This window comes from Littorina saxatilis, linkage group LG17, assembly GCF_037325665.1.
Source record: "Littorina saxatilis isolate snail1 linkage group LG17, US_GU_Lsax_2.0, whole genome shotgun sequence".
Lineage (NCBI taxonomy): Eukaryota > Metazoa > Mollusca > Gastropoda > Littorinimorpha > Littorinidae > Littorina > Littorina saxatilis.
This window is the reverse complement of record NC_090261.1, coordinates 41,423,373-41,442,108: the sequence shown is the minus strand read 5'-3', so window position 1 is coordinate 41,442,108 and position 18,736 is coordinate 41,423,373. Positions and strand designations below refer to the sequence as shown.

Sequence of the window (18,736 nt, the reverse complement as noted above, 5' to 3'; positions counted from 1 at the left end):
CGGCCTCTGCCACCAGGTCGTGCAGAGGACCCGCGAGCTTCGAAAACTTGGCAATGAAGCGCCGGTAATAGCTTGCGAACCCGAGGAAACTGCGGACTTCAGTGGTGGTCGTGGGCGTAGGCCAGTTGACCACGGCGTCGACCTTGCCGGCTTCACAGCTGATGCCCTCTGCCGAAATTGTGTGGCCCAAATAGGTGACCTGGCGGCGAAGGAACTGACACTTGTCTGGACGGATCTTGAGGCCGGTCTTGATAAGACGTTCCAGCAGGCGGTCGAGGTGTTCCAGGTGCTCGTCAAAGGTCTTTGAGTAGACGAGGAGGTCGTCCAGGTAGACGAGCAAGAACTGGAACAAGAACTCTGACATCGTGGTCTGCATAAGACGCTGGAACGTGGCTGGGGCAGAGATGAGTCCCATGGGCATGCGTGTGTATTCGTAGAGGCCCATGGGGGTGACAAACGCCGTCTTGTGCTGGTCCGCCGGGTCCATCGCAATCTGGTGGTAGCCGCTGGCCAGGTCGAGGGTCGAGAAGTATTGAGACCCCACCAGTGCGTCGAAGGACTCCTGGATTCGTGGCAGCGGGTAGGCGTCGCCGACTGTCTTGGAATTGAGCCGGCGGTAGTCGACGCAAAGGCGGATGGAGCCGTCCTTCTTCCTGACGATGACGATTGGGGCAGCGTAAGGGCTATGGCTCTCTGTGATGATATTGCGGTCGAGCAGCTCCTTCAGATGCTCTTGCACCTCCTTGAAATTGTTTGGGGGAATGCGGCGGTAAGGCTGGGCGACAGGTTTGGAGTCTGTCGTCCTCAATTTGTGGTGGACGGCGTCGCAGTAGCCCAAGTCTGCTGGAGTGGTCTGGAACGCGTCAGCTCGTTTGCTCAGCAGCTCTTCGAGGCGTTGCTTCTGGCTGCTGGTTCCATCGAAGTCTGGCAGATGGAATGGAGCTGGTGCCGGTGTTTTCGTGTCTCCTGAAGACAGGCGCTGCGTGGAGATGACTAGCTCGTTGACTGTAGCGCTGTAGGTGACGTCGGACTGGCTCTCGACTGTGTCAGTGGCGTGCAGTGTGGCGATCGGCGTTCTGGCAGGCAGCGTCTTGTCCTCAGGAGAGAGGTTTGCAATCCTGATGAACCGGCAGGAGGGGTCCCCAGCGACCAAGGTGGGGACAGTCAGCAGACCGCCAGGAAGGGGATGGGAAAGAGGAGAAGCCAGCATTTGCCGAGTGTACCTCTGGTTGCTGGTAACCCGGATTGTGGCCATGGAGTAGGCAGGGATTGAGCAGGGAGTGGAAGTCCGAGCTAGACCACGTGTTGAGTTGCGATCTAGTCGAACTTCCCGGACAGCAGCTTGCAGAGAAGGAGGGAGGTTGGACATCTGGGGCAGGCAAGTTGAAAGGACGTTCATGCCCACCAAGACTGGCAGTCGCTTCTTGCGGTTCTGCATGAACGGCTCGGTAGGCTCCTTGACGACAAGGACTGGAACATCCTTGCAGAGGTGGCCCAGGATGGAGATGTCGACGACGATGACCCCGGAGTAGGGAACTTCAGCGTCGTTGACAGCTCGAAGGGTGACATGGCAGGCACTGATGTCGCAGTGGGCGAGATGCTGGGCCACCCATGTGTCGGTGACGGTCGTCACCTCGCTACCTGTGTCGAGTAGAGCTTCGGCCGGGCGTCCGTTGATTGAGATATCGGCAGTTGGACACTGGCCGGTGAGTGATGTCTTCTTCTTCCTACCCCCCGCTGAATGTTTTGTGACAGCGGGGGTTAGAAGTTTCCCTGCTGCTGGTATGACTGCTGCTGGTGCTGTTGTTGCTGAGGTCGGGGCCGATGCCGCTGTTTGTTGTGGTACCGCTGTTTCTGGAAGCAGTCGGATTCCCGGTGGCCGACTCTGCCACACCAGTTGCACTGGGGTTGATGGTTCTGCTGTTGGTGATGGTAGTGCGTCGGTGCAGCTGGTGGTGGTTGTGACGCCAGTTGTAGCTTGAGGGACTCTGTCTCCGTGGTGAGAGCAGCGATGCGTGCTTCGAGCCTTGCGATGGAGGGGTCCGGTGCAGCGAAGACTTGTTCAGCTGTTGCTTCAGCAGGGCTATCTTCCCGCATCCATCGCATGGCCTCGCTGGTGACCTCGTCGAAGGTGGCGGCCGGCTTTTCTCGCAGGAAGCGGCACATGTCACGCTTCAGGGATTGTGGGTAGAGTCCTGTGGCGAAGGTCTTGCGCAGCGTATTGTCGTTCAGTGTGTTGGCCTCGGCAGCATTGGTCTTGGCCCACGCAGCGCGTAGGTGGCTGGCGTACTCGCTAACGGACTCGCCGAGACCCTGTTGTCGCCTGTGGAAGGCGGCAGCCAGCGCGACACTATCTCGCTGGTCGCCCCACGTCTGCTCTAAGATGGAGTAAATTTTGGCCGGCGTGTTGACCTCTGCTGCTGGTCGCCTGATGACCTCCTGTCGAGCCCTTCCGTCCAGCGCTCCAAGGATCCATGCCGCTGCAGCAAGTGCAGGGACCGTCTGTAGCTGCAGGATCAGCTTGGCCTCTTGGATAAAAGTCTCGGCGCAGTCGCCCTCACCGGTGAAACGCCTCAGCTTGCAGAGCCGCAGGTTGGGGATGTTTGCCTCGTCCGCCATGTTTGCCTGTACTGTCTTCTTTCAGTTGATGCTTCTGTACCCTGCTGCGCAGCGCCAAATGTAGTGGAGGAGTGGAAAGGTAGTAGACACGAAGCCCAAGTCCAAGCGTCTTGTTTCAACTTTTTATTCAAGAAAACAATGCAAGGAAACGTAGAGGCCGAAGGCGAAACCCGTAGACAGCAAAGCAAGTGTAGTGTCGTGTTCAGCTGCTAGGAGCGAATGCATCCTTATGCCGGTGTCCGGCTTATACTTATAGCCCCGGCGCGGACTGCACAGAAAGCACCGTCCGCCGAGAATAAAAATCGCCTGAATACGGCCAGAAACACGGAATCTGTGTTTCTTACACTTGCTTTACCCTACGTTATTTAAACAAATACATAACCAATCATAACAAACAATACATCAAATTAAAGCTACGACCTTTAGCTTTCCATTGCAATAGATCACATTTCATAAAAACTTATATTTATTTAGTAGGATGCAAAAACAATGGTCCTAGTGAAGGCACTGAACCAACTTCAGTGCGGAAAATTACAAAACTCTCTAAACTGGAATAATGGACAAACTCATAAATCATACAGATAAAAAGAAGAACCCTAGACAAACATCATGATATGCGTTACTTGGGGGAAAATTATACATTGACTTAGTACGAAGCGGTAAAGTCCGAAAGTAAATGGAATCGGCTAAATTCCTGCGCGAGTACCTGTCTGCATAAATTAGCAATCTTTGCAGAGGAACCAAGCATAACTCATTACAACCAAATCCTTATAAACAAACTAAAATCATATGCAACATAGGTACGGGATATGTAATAGTGATGCAAAAATGACAAAACAATGATTGAAAAGACAAAGATGAGTTTGTGAGAATCAATTTCTCTCGACGATACATGAAAACCGGTCAAGGTCAGAGTGACGCTTTGGTCAGTTCGAAGCATTATCGTAAATAACACAATAATATGCAGCCATCCAGCCTAATCAGTGACTTCTATGCAAACCTAAATATAATTAGGACCGTATCAAAGATAAAAGGGACTTTGAAAGATAGAAGTTAGGTAGATATATAAAGAAAGGTATTTTATTAGAATTTGCGCCGGCAAGGTGCGCGCGCATCATCGTATCGTCTGCTATGGGATGGGTATCCCGTTTGTACTGTACACAAGGCTGTTTCGCTATGCGATGATTAGAGTGTTTAGGGTAGCGAAGTGCACTTTGCTACACTATACTAACGCACATCTTTCCGATTAAGATAATGTGGTTCAATTTATACATAGTTGCCTTTTTCACCATTACAAAATGTATACCAAATAAAACATCACTAACTTTCAAAACAATCTTAATTTCTAAAGTACGAAAAATAAATTCTTCAATAAATTTCCAGAATTTTTATACAACCGGGCATTCAAAAAAGAAGTGTTCAATGAAATGAGTTACATCACAACAGTAATTACATTTATTAGTTTCCGTTACTTTCATTTTACAAAGGAGAATGTTGGTCGGATAAATGTTGTGCATAATTTTCCAGTGTAAAACTCTTAATCTAGTCTCTTGTGTTGACTGATAGGCAACTATCCAAGATCGTTCATCAATTTCTACATTAAACTTTCTCTTCCAAAATCCTCCGGAACATGGTACATCTGTTTTCATATTAATAATCTCTTTCCTACATTCTCTGGCACTTAACACATTTTTGCCGTTAAACAGTGGCAAGGTAATACAAACATCATCAGTCATATTCACAACATTTTTCCTCATAAATAATGACACAGCAGCATTTACAACATTATATTCAAGAATTCGATTTGGCGAATATCCAATCAAATCACATATATCTTGATATGATAATATGTCTCCCGAACGTACAATGTCAGTTAATACCAATACACCTCGTTGTATCCAACTTTCACAAAATAAAACTTTGCCACTATACGTTATGCATGCATTATTCCATAATAAAGTCGGCCCGACTGTCCCACGATCGTAGTGGTTATTATCCAGCCAATATTTTAATACTGCTTTCCAAAAGTGTGATTTCACTAGGTCTAACCCTTTAAATCTTGCACTGTTTACATTCGATAAGAAACATTCAAAATGCTTTCCAAAACGCAAATACATCATCTTTGGAGTGAAACTCCAATTATCATTTTCATTTGATGTAGTCAGTTATGAAACCCATTGTACTAAAAAAGAAATTTGCATTTGCCTAATATCGATCATTTTTAAACCACCTTTTTCAATTTCAAAACATAAAACGCTTCTTTTCACCTTTTCAAAGGCCTTCCGATTACAATCTCATTTTCGCCACAAAAATCTAAACAATAAGGTATTGACTTCATTCAATACACAGCCAGGTAATACAAACGCTTGCATAATATACACAAATTGTGAAATTAAAAACGTTTTCACGATACATATTTTCCCTACAATGCTCAAATTTCGCTTCTCCCATGCACAAATCAATCGCTTAATATTCCTTATTCTTCCAGTCCAGTTATCTTCTACCAAAGAAGCACTCTTATCATTACAAAAATATACACCCAAAATCTTCAACTTTTTCTTCCAAACAAAATTATAAAATGTTTCATCACAATGTTTTCTACTACCCAACCACATCGCCTCAGACTTTCTCTTATGTATCCTTAAGCCTGAAAAGCTAGAAAAGTCATTCATTATTTCAAGTGCATAATACATCAATCTCATCCTTTAAAAAAAGGGTGATATCTTCTGCATACAGAGCAATTTTAATAACAGTTGCAATATCAAATTGTTCCATAACGAAATTCCTTTAATACGTCTACACTGTCTTATTTTTGATGCCAACAGTTCAATGGCCAGTACAAAGGCCAAACATGAAAACGGGCACCCTTGACGAATCCCGGTGTAACACGAGAAAATTACTCCCACGAGATTTTTTACTCCGGAGTAAACATTTCGTACGAAAAAGTTACTCCCTTTACGAATAAATAACGAATAAATTACTTCACCCCAACACGAGCAATTTAATTTCCCATGCCAGGTGTACGAAATTTTTACTCCCTTGTCCCCTGTTAGTCTTGGTGGTGGAAGGAGGGTAGCGCGACATTCGTGTGTGCGAGATCACTTATTGGCATTATCCCTTCGCCCGCATCCCATTTTTGCGTACGAGATTTTTACTGGAAGTAAAACAAATGGGGAGTAAAAATTTCGTGGAGGGAGTCATTTTTTCGTGCCTTGGGGAGTTCTTTACTCGTACGAAAAGTGTACTCGGAGTAAGAATTTCGTACGAAATATTTACTCCGGAGTAAATTTTTCGTGGAGTAAAAATTTCGTGTTACACCGGTTTTCACATAAAAAAATCAGACAACCATCCACAATACTGCACTGAGCTAACCGTCGTACGCTTGAACACAGTCAAATGCGACCAACACACCAGGTTGATTTAACTCGTGTGACTGTTCGATTACATCATCAATTAACCTTAATATTGTAGATACTTTTCTGCCTTTAATATAACCGACTTGATCTTTCTGAACAATATCACCAATAACGCTTCTTAACCTTTTTGCCAAACACTTGGCTATCAGTTTATAATCGCTGTTTGTAAGGGAGATGGGTCTCCAGTTCTTTAATTCATTTTTAGGCAAATCTTTTCCCTTGTATATTAGGGTAATGACAGCTTTGCGCTGCGTGGAAGACAATTTCCATCGTCAAAACTTGCATTAAAAGACGCAATTAACAATGTTCTGATGCGGGTCCAAAACACTTTCAAAAATTCTACAGTAATACCATCAACCCCAGGGGCCGGCCCAGATTTCATTTGTTTAAGTGCAGCGAGAGCTTCGTTTTCAGTTATTAACCCTTCACACTTATTTATCTGAAAATCTGAAATCTGTAATGTTGTCACATCAGATAGAAACTGTTCCACCTTCTCGTCCATGTTTTCAACGTTTACTTTTTTTCTGTACAAATCAGCATAGTAATTCTTTTGCGCGTTCAAGATTTCACGCTGGTCAGTTATCACTTCCCCAGATTCACACTGTATACTGTCCATTATCTTCGCATTTGCTCTGGCTTTTCCAAAGTTGAGAAAATACTTTGTGTTCTTTTCTCCCTGTTCTACTCACTTCGCGCGGGCGCGTACTTGGGCTGCGCGAGCTTTACACTGCTCAACTAATTCTATTTTTAACTTAAGGTTCTCACGTTCGCATTGCATTCCACAGTTATCTGGGTTATTCGCTAACCTTGCATCCAAATCATTTAATTCAGCATACAACAAAACAATACCGTTTCTTCTTTCAACGCTTTTCTTTTGCCACCTACTGTACACAGGAGAGATGACATGTTTATCGTCCCGAGTTTCAATGGCTTTAATCACCAGCCATCTGTGACATCCCAGTTTTGAGAGACTGGTGTGTGTCACGACAAGGGGCATAGCTACACAGCGGAGGAGGAGCGTATGTGTATATATATCCTGCAATTCAGTACAATCTGTCAGTCGTCTTCCTTTACCTTGACCAGACAGGTGTTGAACATCCGTGAGTACAATTTTCTTTTCTTCTTCTCCACTTTTTTCACTCTCGGTCAAAGTGAAGTCTATCTTTTCTTCTTCTCCGCTTTTTTCACTCTCGGTCTAAGTGAAGTCTATCTTTTTAATTGTCTACTTTTTGCACACTTGGTTTTTAAGGATTCCTATCTTTTCTTCTTCTGATTGTTTTCACACTTGATCTTACTATTGCCTATCTTTTCTACTTCTCACTTTTTTCACTCTTGGTTTTAGTGAAGTCTATCTTTTTAGTTTTCTACCTTTTGCACACTTGGTCTTTAATGATTCCTATCTTTTCTTCTTCTAATCTCTTTCACACTTGATTTTACTGATGCCTATTTCCCTACTTCTGGTTTTTTTCTCCCCTGGTCAAAGTGAAGTCTATCTTTTCGTCTTTTCATTTTTTCACTCTTTGTTTTTAGTGAAGTCTATCTTTTCGCCTTTTCATTTTTACTCTTTGTTTTAGTGAAGTCTATCTTTTCGTCTTTTCATTTTTTTTTTACTCTTGGTTGTAGTGAAGTCTAATTTTCGTCTTTTCATTTTTCACTCTTGGTTTTAGTGAAGTCTATTTTTTTAGTTTTCTACCTTTTGCACACTTGGTCTTTAATGATTCCTATCTTATCTTTTCAATCTTGATCTCACTGATGCCTATCTTTTCTTCTTCTCACTTTTGTCACTCTTGGTAACCTTCACTGCCCAGCTCGTACAAGATACGTGGTCAATTTTGGTTTGTCATACGCCCATATACGTACTAGGTACGTGGCATTTACATCAGCGACATTTCAGCGACATTTCTGAAAATTAAATGAGAGGTAAGCACTGTCCAACTACTTGTAGGGGTTCTAAACACAGCTCTTTCCCATTGACCGTTCGGATACGATCTATAGGATTCAAAATGGCGGCCGAAAGTCGGACCTTAACTCGTAGACCTGTTTCAAGCGATACAGTGTTCTGGAAGCTCTACAAGAAGTGATTTATGGATTACCACACAGAAGAATACTTTTATGGGCTGTAATGTGAGTACCTGATGTTTGACACCAGTTTTAGCAGTGTTTTGTGTGGTTGTATGTGCTGCAATGTGTGTGTGTAAGTCCGGAAACTGTAATATTTTGACAAAAATGGTCATTTTATAAATTTGTACTATAACAATCACAAACAAAGTCCAATAAAGCAAAACACATACCAAAGATTTAAGAGATATCTCAATAAATGATCGAGCAGTGAACAGATTAGTGATCCTACCGAAGAAAGCGAAATTTTGCCCTGGCGCACAGCAATACCAAAATGCTGTTATACTGTGGCAGTGAAGGGGTTTTAATGAAGTCTATCTTTTCGTCTGTTACCTTTTGCACTCATAGTCTGTATTTATTCCTATCTTCCCTTCTCACTTTTTCACTCTGGGTTTTACTAAACTTTATTTTTCGTCTTTTCATATTTTCCCTCTTGGTTTTAGTGGTCTATTTTTTTTAGTTTTCTACTTTTTGCACACTTGGTCTTTAATGATGCCCATCTTTTCTTCTAATCTTTTTCAAAGTTGATCTTACTGATGCCTATTTTTCCTTCTTCTCACTTTTTTCACTCTTGATCTAAGTGAAGTCTATCTGATCGTCTTTTCATTTTTTCACTCTTGGTTTTAGTGAAGTCTATCTTTTCGTCTTTTCATTTTTTCACTCTTGGACTAAGTGAAGTCTATTTTTTCGTCTTTTCATTTTTTTCCCTCTTGGTTTTAGTGAAGTCTATCTTTTTTCTCTCCTGATTTTTTTCATTCTTAAGATCTTACTGATAACTGTCTTTCCTACTTCTCACTATTTTCACTCTTCGTTTTAGTGAAGTCTCTCTTTTCGTCTGTTTCCTTTTGCACACTTGGTTTTTAATGATGCCTACTTTTCTTCTTCTAATCTTTTTCACAGTTGATCTTACTGATGCCTATTTTTCCTTCTTCTCACTTTTTTTTCACTCTTGATCTAAGTGAAGTCTATCTGATCGTCTTTTCATTTTTATATTTAGTCAAGTTTTGACTAAATATTTTTACATCGAGGGGGAATCGAAACGAGGGTCGTGGTGTATGTGCGTGCGTGCGTGTGTGTGTGTGTGTGTGTGTGTAGAGCGATTCAGACTAAACTACTGGACCGATCTTTATGAAATTTGACATGAGAGTTCCTGGGTATGAAATCCCCGAACATTTTTTTCATTTTTTTGATAAATGTCTTTGATGACGTCATATCCGGCTTTTCGTGAAAGTTGAGGCGGCACTGTCACGCCCTCATTTGTCAACCAAATTGGTTGAAATTTTGGTCAAGTAATCTTCGACGAAGCCCGGGGTTCGGTATTGCATTTCAGCTTGGTGGCTTAAAAATTAATTAATGACTTTGGTCATTAAAAATCTGAAAATTGTAAAAAAAAATAAAAATTTATAAAACGATCCAAATTTACGTTTATCTTATTCTCCATCATTTGCTGATTCCAAAAACATATAAATATGTTATATTCGGATTAAAAACAAGCTCTGAAAATTAAATATATAAATATTATTATCAAAATTAAATTGTCCAAATCAATTTAAAAACACTTTCATCTTATTCCTTGTCGGTTCCTGATTCCAAAAACATATAGATATGATATGTTTGGATTACAAACACGCTCAGAAAGTTAAAACAAAGAGAGGTACAGAAAAGCGTGCTATCCTTCTTAGCGCAACTACTACCCCGCTCTTCTTGTCAATTTCACTGCCTTTGCCATGAGCGGTGGCCTGACGATGCTACGAGTAAAATGGCATTGCGTTTCATTCTGTGAGTTCGACAGCTACTTGACTAGACTAAATATTGTATTTTCGCCTTACGCGACTTGTTACATTTAGTCAAGTTTTGACTAAATGTTTTAACGTAGAGGGGGGAATCGAGACGAAGGTTGTGGTGTATGTGTGTGTGTGTGTGTGTGTGTGTGTGTTTGTCTGTGTGTCTTTGTGTGTGTATGTGTGTGTATGTGTGTGTGTGTGTGTGTGTCTGTCTGTCTGTCTGTCTGTCTGTGTGTGTGTGTAGAGCGATTCAGACCAAACTACTGAACCGATCTTTATGAAATTTGACATGAGAGTTCCTGGGAATGATATCCCTGGACATTTTTTTTCTTTTTTTCGATAAATACCTTTGATGACGTCATATCCGGCTTTTTGTAAAAGTTGAGGCGGCACTGTCACACCCTCATTTTTCTATCAAATTGATTGAAATGTTGGCCCAGCAATCTTCGACGAAGGCCGGACTTCGGTATTGCATTTAAGCTTGGTGGCTTAAAAATTCATTAATGACTTTGGTCATTAAAAATCTGAAAATTGTTAAAAAAAAACAATTGTTTTCAAAACGATCCAAATTTATGTTTATCTTATTTTTCATCATTTTCTGATTCCAAAAACATATAAATATGTTATATTCGGATTAAAAACAAGCTCTGAAAATTAAAAATATAAAAACTATTATTAAAATTAAATTTCCGAAATCGATTTAAAAACAATTTCATCTTATTCCTTGTGGGTTCCTGATTCCAAAAACATATAGATGTGATATGTTTGGATTAAAAACACGCTCAGAAAGTTAAAAAGAATAGAGATAAAGAAAAGCGTGCTATCCTTCTCAGCGCAACTACTACCCCGCTGTTCTTGTCAATTTCACTGCCTGTGCATCGAGCGGTGGACTGACGATGCTACGAGTATACGCTCTTGCTGTAAAAATGCAGTGAGTTCAGTTTCATTCTGTTAGTTCGACAGCTTGACTAAATGTTGTAATTTCGCCTTACGCGACTTGTTTCACTCTTCAGTGAAGTCTATTTTTTCGTCTTTTCATGTTTTCGCTCTTGGTTTAAGTGAAGTCTATATTCTTTTAATTTTCTACTTTTTGCACACTAAATGATTTCTATTTTTTTTCTTCTAATCTTTTTCACTCTTGGTTTAAGTGAAGACTATTTTTCGTCTTTTCATTTTTTCATTCTTGGTTTTAGGGAAGTGTATTTTTTCGTCTGTTTCCTTTTGCACACTTGGTCTTTAATGATTAAGATCTTTCCTTCTTCTAATTGTTTTCACACTTGATCTTATTGATGCCTAACTTTTCTACTTCTCACTTTTTTCTCTCTTGGTTTTAGTGATGACAATCCTTTCTTCTTCTCGCTTAAATGTATTCCTCGTCTTAGTGATGTGACGGTGACGATGACGATGACGATGGCGACGATGGCGACGACGACGACGACGACGACGACGATGATGATGATGATGATGATGATGATGATGATGATGATGATGACGATGACGATGACGATGACGATGATGATGATGATGATGATGAAGAAGAAGAAGAAGGCAATACAATAGATACTAGAAGAAGAAACACGGCGGAAAAACACGAGAGAAAAAACCCACCGCCCTTTAAAATGATTACATTCATGTTTTACTTGACAGAGACTCGTCATCATGCTGATAATTATCTTCGCTTGCCTGCTTCTTGCGGCTGTGGGTAAGTGACTATTGATCCCGGACTGTCTGTATGTCTTTCTCAGTCTCTGTCTGTCTGTCTGTCCCTCTGCCCGTCAGTCTGTCTGTCAGTCAGCCAGAACGTCATTCATTCATTTATTCATTCTTTCATTTATTCATTTATTCAGTAAGTCAGTCAGTAAGTCAATCAGTAAGCCAGCCAGTAAGTCAGTCAGTCCATAAGAGGACCAGTCAGTCACTCTGTTTTAATGTCTATCAGCCAGCAATGAAACAAAAGAGAAATTCAAGTTTAACGCCCTCACGGCAAAGCCATTAGGGGCATATTCCCGGGTTTTAACCCGACTTTTTAGGTATTTAGGTATCAGCCATCTGCACTTATGGCAGAATGACCGAGATTGTTTACGTGCCACTGTGGTGACACGGGGGTGGGAGATGGATACCGTCTCTGGGTCTGCACATAAAGTTGGCCCGTGGCCGTCCCGGCCCGGGTTCGAACCTGCGACCTTTCGATCACAAGTCCAGTACTCTACCACCTGAGCTACTGGGCCCCTAATGAAACAAAAGCGCAACCTCCGACATTTGAAGGAAGGACCCATCACTAGCGAGGGGAGTGTCGGAAACACGTGGACCGGAGCACGGTGTTTCCGACACATCCCTTGCTTGCGATTGGTCCCTCCTTTGGAGTTTTTGCAAGAAAAGGTCCCTCTCCAACCCATACAAGCCCGATTTAGTTATTTTCGGAATACATGTACGTCTATTAACAATTAAAAACAAACAAACAAACAAACACAAGAACGCCGAGGCGTGATTAAGTATTCAGTCAAGCGATTGCACTGAAATACATCATAAACTTTATTTTTTTGGAATCAGCAAATGATCAGGAGCAGAGTAATTATAATTGTATGCGTCTTCTTCAAACAATAAAGAAAATCACTATTTTAACGGTTTTCGTCATTTTAAGCCCATTTTTCAATCAAACACTACAAAATTATATATGTTCGGATACAGGCGGCAATACAGAATACAATGGTGTCACCTTTGTGATTCAAATATCGACTTTTGAGAAATCGACAAATTTGGCCCACTTTGAGTGAACATTTTATGAAGGAATTGTTAAGGTTACCAAGGCTGCCAAGCTGAAATGCAATCCCCTAGTCCGCACGTCCGTTCGTACAACGTGAAGCAGGCGGCTTACGGCATCTGCGATACATTTCGTTTCTGCGCGTTGGCATTCACGCACAGCTTAATGAAATGAAACCCGGAGTGAATTATGGTGGCGAGTGCGTATGCTCAGGTCAAGACAGGATGGTGAAGCAATCCTTCTTCTTCTTCAGCGTTCCAGAAATTCTGGTGACGTGTGAGCTCGTTTTGCCCATTTGGGAGAGCATAGTCAGCTTTACTCCGCTTTCGTTGGGTAGGCATGATGGGTATTTTCGTGTTTCCATAACCCACCGAACTCCGACATGGAATACAGGATCTTTTCCGTGCGCACTTGGTCGTGTGCTTGCGTGTACTGTACACACGAAGGGGGTTAAGTCACTAGTAGGTCTGCACATAAGTTGACCTGGGAGATCGGAAAAATCTCCACTCTTAATCCACCAGGCGGCAGCGACCGGGATTCGAACTCACGACCTCCCGATTAGGAGGCCGACGTCTTACCACTGCGCCACTTCGCCCGTCGCGTGAAGCAATCCAAAACGGCATCTGAGGCTCTTTATAACCAAACCGCCTCAAGACAAACCACTCGACGGCAAGGCACTTGCCCCTAGTACTGTGACACCACAACTCCATTCAAAGTGAAAAGAGACCCACAACGCCAGCTCTGACACATAATGATCCAGCTGGATCTCCAAACTAACTCCATGACGCTACTTGACACCACCTCCGGCTCGGGTGCCTCGTTGACCGGGAGCTAGAGCGCGACAACCATCCCTCCCTTGTGGTGGCCCTTTTCTTTGTTCTGTCTTTTTTCTGTCTCATTTTACCCCCCATCTAAAGTCGGGGTCAAACCCGGGAACATGCCCCTAATGGGTTTACCGTGAGATCGTAGTGAAACATTACGTATCATCAATCCAAAACGCATGCGCAGAAAGTTGCAGCTTTGTTTCCCCAAGCAAGGAACAAGTAGTGTCCTTGATATGGTAAATAGAGAATACTACATGGCTTGCTGTGTCCTACCAGATTTATACGATTTTGTGTGTGTTATTTTAAAAATATTGAACTGCGACCGAAAGCGAGCTGTTCACTATTTTAAAAAGCAACACCAAGCCATGTAGTATTCTGTTTATCCTACATACTGTACTTACGTGTAGTTTACTCACAACGTCCGGCAGTCGAGGTGGCGAATTGAAGACCCTTCTTTTATAACATCGATCTCTTCCAGAGCCTGCCCTGATAGCATGCTAACGTTAATTTAACCGTTATATTATGGTTTGATTTTGGCTTTATTTTGGTTATTTTTATGTTTGCAAAAACGTTAAATTAACGTTAATTTTAACGTTATATTATGGTTAGATTAACGTTAAATTAACGTCAGATTAACGTTAAATGTTAACGTTAATTTAACGTTTTATCACATAAGCAAATTAACGTTAATTTAACGTTAGCATGCTAACTGGGTGTGCAATCTCTTACATCAAAGCAAAGAAACGTCAATCTGGAAAGTGTAGGTGACGTGTTAGTTCTAAAAATACGGGCAGACCAAGCTCAACAGCCCAGGAAGGCAATTGGTCTAGGGGAGGGACCCCTGACCAACGTCCAAGGCCGAAGTCGGAGATGCGGGACCCCCTGGGTGCCAAAAAGCGCTGCATCACGCAAATCACAAAATGATGGCTCCATCTAGTGAACGACGAAGAAGAAGAAGAAGTTCTAAAAATTCATCTATGGGAATTAGCGAGCGCAAATGTTTTCCGTAATGACGTTTGTCTCGGTGACTTTGGCATCATAAGCAGTGGAAAAAACAGGTCCCTGCCAGACTTGCTTGACATGACCTCCTTTACATGATATACACACGTTAGTGTGGTTTGGACGATATTAACAGCTATTGTGTTTTCAGCGTAGCAATAGGGTCCGATATTTAGACGAGACAAGTATGATGCCGACGAGTCGAAGACGAGTCGCATTATACTTGTTCGAGTCTAAATATCGGACCCTATTGCTACGATGAAAACACAATAGCGTTTATATAGCTATTCTGACAGTACCAGAATGGCCCATGTCGTTGGTTGCAGACGACGGTTCCCTTTCCGCATGAAGCCACGAAAATAACCGAACATTGAAAAACCCACGGACATGTATCACGGAGATAACTCGAGATAACCGGATGTTTAACATTACGTCAATATGCTAGGAATCAAATGACGTCATGACGTATCATGCTTGCCTACGTAGATTGTGTGTTCGAAAGTCTGACTTCTGTTGGGAATTTGCGTGGTGAAGACTGCGGTAAATCTGTAGATGATAAGAGAACAAGGATTGTCTCAGAAGAAACGACTAAATGTTTCAGACCGGTAACTTCATTTCAACATTGCACTATACAATGGACGTTCTATGTGAGAGGAGAGTTTGCTGAATTTGTGTTAAACATTGGAGAGATCGTCTGCTAGAATCAGAGATAGGTCGCTTCAGATTGCAGCTTCTGGAAATGTGCAAGGTCTGTTGCCTGTTAAAGAACTGGATTTTACACGTAATGTATGTCATATGTACTTTAAGCAACAACAAAAACACACATAAAGCAAATGGCATCGTCTGTCGACTTGTCACATAAACAAACCTGGCGAGGTATGCGTGTACTTTATACACGTGGAAGAAACCGGAACCATGCGTCTTTGTTATTGCCAAAGTGCTTTTGGATATTGGCAAAAATGGCCGACTTCCGCAGCATTATGCTTTGATGATCGGAAAAGAGATGTGTGAGAACATCCAATCACAGCCCCCGAATTCCCCCACGTGTCCATCAGAATAGCTATATTGTTATAATGAGTGATCTCTTTCTTTTTTTTTTTTTTTTTTTTTAACCTCAGTTGCATGCAGGTTTGCTACTACAATTTTTTGTTTTTGTTTTTTTGTTTGTGTGTGTGGCTTGGAGCAAACCTTCTTCATAGGTCTTTTCTTTTCTCTGTCAAATGTGTACATTTTTAAATCAACAAACTTTATCAGTTAACTAATATGTTTAAATAAATGAATAAATAAAAATAATCATAACATAAATTTATTCCTAATGTTCAGCTCAGTTTCCTTTTTTTTTCTTTTTTTTTTCCTTCTCCCTCTTTCTTTTTTCTTTTTTCTTACATTTTTTAAATCAACAGCTAGGGTTTGAAAAAAACCAAAAACCACACATTCAAATTTACTTCTTTTGCCCTAATCTTTTCACCTCTATCATGGACAAATACCAACAATGGACAATTTTATTAAAATATTTTACAATTACCATTATTCTCAGTCTATATGTGTCGCAAATCTAACTCTGAATTAAACATGCACACAATTTCTATTGGTTTCCCGTATTTGAATTTTCCCACACACATTTTTGCCACAATAATAAGTAAATTGATATAGTTTACTAAATTGTTTGACACACCAGGTGTTTTCATGTATCCTAACAGTGCTGTTTGAATATCAATTATTATATTAACATTATACTGCTGAAATACCTTATTGGTTATTCTTTCCCAAATTGGATGTATAGCAGAACATTCATAAAAGAAATGTTCCACAAAATCAATCTTATCTGGACAGAATGAGCATTTGTTATTCATTCTAATTCCCATTTTACACAGCAAAATATTAGTCGGATATATGTTATGCAGTATCTTCCAGTGCAATTCTCTCAGTCTTGATTCTTTAGATACATTCCTTACGATGAGCCAATGCCATTTAGTTATTTCTATATTAAACTTATGCATCCAGAAATTCAGACAACAAGGGTTGTGTTCAGTTTTACTTATTAAATGTAATCTATAAGAACGTGCTGTAAATAACTCTTTATGGTCGAAAAGCAGAACATTGTTTTCATTGGATTGCATGAGCATATACGCCGGATATCTTTTCATAAACGAGATAACACCAGTCTTTACCACATTATACTCTAACATCAGTGAAGGATAAGTATCCACTTTCACTTTAATCTGTTCTAGGGATAACAGCCTCTTATTAACACATATATATCACCAACTAATGCGATCCCACATTTAGTCCATTTCTTAAAAAATAACACATTATTTCGATACATAATGTTTTTATTATTCCAGACTGTTACCAGTGGTCTCTTTCAGTATGTAGGATAATAACAATTGTCAGTAAGTACTGGTGTCACATGACTGATGTGAACCAGTTGATTGGCTAATGGCGATGCGCTTAAATCTGTTAGGATAACTTTTCCACAGAGCGTATTCTTACGCCCTTTGCCAAAGGCAAAGCGAGACTGTACTCTCATCCTCAGAATTAATTAATGACATGTAGCTTATATTCTCCACAATACCAAAATACCATAAATTGCCTGCTTCTCAATTAAAGCAGAAGTGTTTTTTTCTGACAGATTGCACGTGCCTGTGTCACAGTTGCCACTGATCTAAAAAAAAAAAAAATAGAACCCGCTGTGTCTAATTTTTCAGTTTCGATTTGCGAAAATTCTTTTCATAATTATGCCGTAGCTTATTATCCACATTACCAAATGATGAGTTAGTATACAATTCCGAGTAGCTAACAGAAAACACAAGTGTTATTCCGATAACGTACCAGCATTTGGAATATACGTAGCAGACTACACTGAAATACGACTGCATCAGTTCAGTAAATGAATGGTTTCCGAATTATTATTTCAAGGCAAGAACAATCGGAATCGAAAACGTGTAGGGTTTAGAACGTCCGTACCATATATATAAGACTTATTAGCCTGCCTCATGCGTGCAGACTCAGTGCAACGTGACGAGCAATTTTTGTTTTTGGAATGAGACTTGCAGTGGTTCGATTGCCCTAGCCTAGCAGACGACATAAACCCCGCTCAGAAAACTAACATGTTGGGCAAATGTGAACGAAAAAACGATGGGGATATAATACGTGTAGGGTTCCGAGCATTCTTACCGTTCATATTTAGTACCAGACTCCACGATGAGTGAAGATACTACACGAGAAACATGCCACATTTATGTCAGTTGAAAATGTGCTAACCGTCGACCTTGGGGGTCAGCAAATTCAAGGGGAGTCACTCTGCACAGTCAATCCGTCGAAGCTCAACGAGAGGTTTTGAATCGCAAATAACTAAGAACACAGTCCTTTCTCCGAGTTCAAATGAGGTCTCTCTGAAAGATCATCACTGTTTAGCTTAACGCTACACTGGAATTTACCAACAGAAATTAAAACAAGAGTTTGCGTGTGATGAAAGCACGACACACTTGAGACGGTTAGCCCACACAAAAGTAGATCTTCTACGAGCTGACCACACAGTTATGCCTATTCAAATGCGCGTAGCAAAATGTGCGTGTTGTATCTTCTTTTTTCTCTGGCAGTACCGACAATATCGTTATTGAAACAATCTCTCGATTTGCTCTATAAATCCCTTAGTGCACTGGCATGTCTCAATAACTTATATTATTCTACATGCGTGGGAGAGACCACCCATGAGATAACAATATCGTTCAATTCACCAGTGGGTATATCATGCAAATGAGGTCGTGTCAAACTAGTCTTGTAAGAACTATAATGTTCCACTGCTTATGTAAAAACAAGTCACCGAGACAAAGTAAAAGTCCTGGTAGGAACAGTTTTACCCTTGCTGTTTTCCCTTGAAGAATGTTGAGAACTTACACGTCACCCTATACTTTCTAGAGTGACGTCGTTTTGCTTGACGTAAAGTATTCAGGGGGCTTTGGAAGAGATCAAGGTTCCATAAGACGCGTCTTCAATTTGGGTACCTCGACTGCGGGACGTTTTGAGCAAAAGACAGGAAAGTACAGTAAGTAGGATAAACAGAATACTAGGCTTACATGGCTTGCTGTGTCGTACCATATTATTTTACACAAGTTGCTTTTTCAAAAACTGAAAGGCTCGCTTTCGCTCGCATTTCAATATTTTAAAAAGCAACTCGTGTAAATCTGGTACGACACAGCAAATAAAGCCATG

At 41.2% G+C, this 18,736-nt stretch overlaps 1 protein-coding gene and 1 long non-coding RNA gene across 2 annotated transcripts in view; one reads left to right on the top strand and one right to left on the bottom strand.

Annotated features, from left to right (window-relative positions):
- LOC138952911 (uncharacterized) overlaps positions 1–18,736 on the bottom strand; it is a 142,118-nt gene that overhangs the window by 66,169 nt on the left and 57,213 nt on the right. The gene's annotated exons all lie outside the window — the stretch shown is intronic.
- Positions 10,850–18,736, top strand: part of LOC138952909 (perivitellin-2 31 kDa subunit-like) — a 21,736-nt gene continuing 13,849 nt past the window's right edge. The window contains exons 1-2 of the mRNA XM_070324660.1: positions 10,850–10,868; positions 11,585–11,639. Coding sequence (XP_070180761.1) covers positions 11,597–11,639 — 43 coding nt within the window. The 5' untranslated portion in view covers positions 10,850–10,868; positions 11,585–11,596. The remainder of the gene's footprint in view (positions 10,869–11,584; positions 11,640–18,736) is intronic.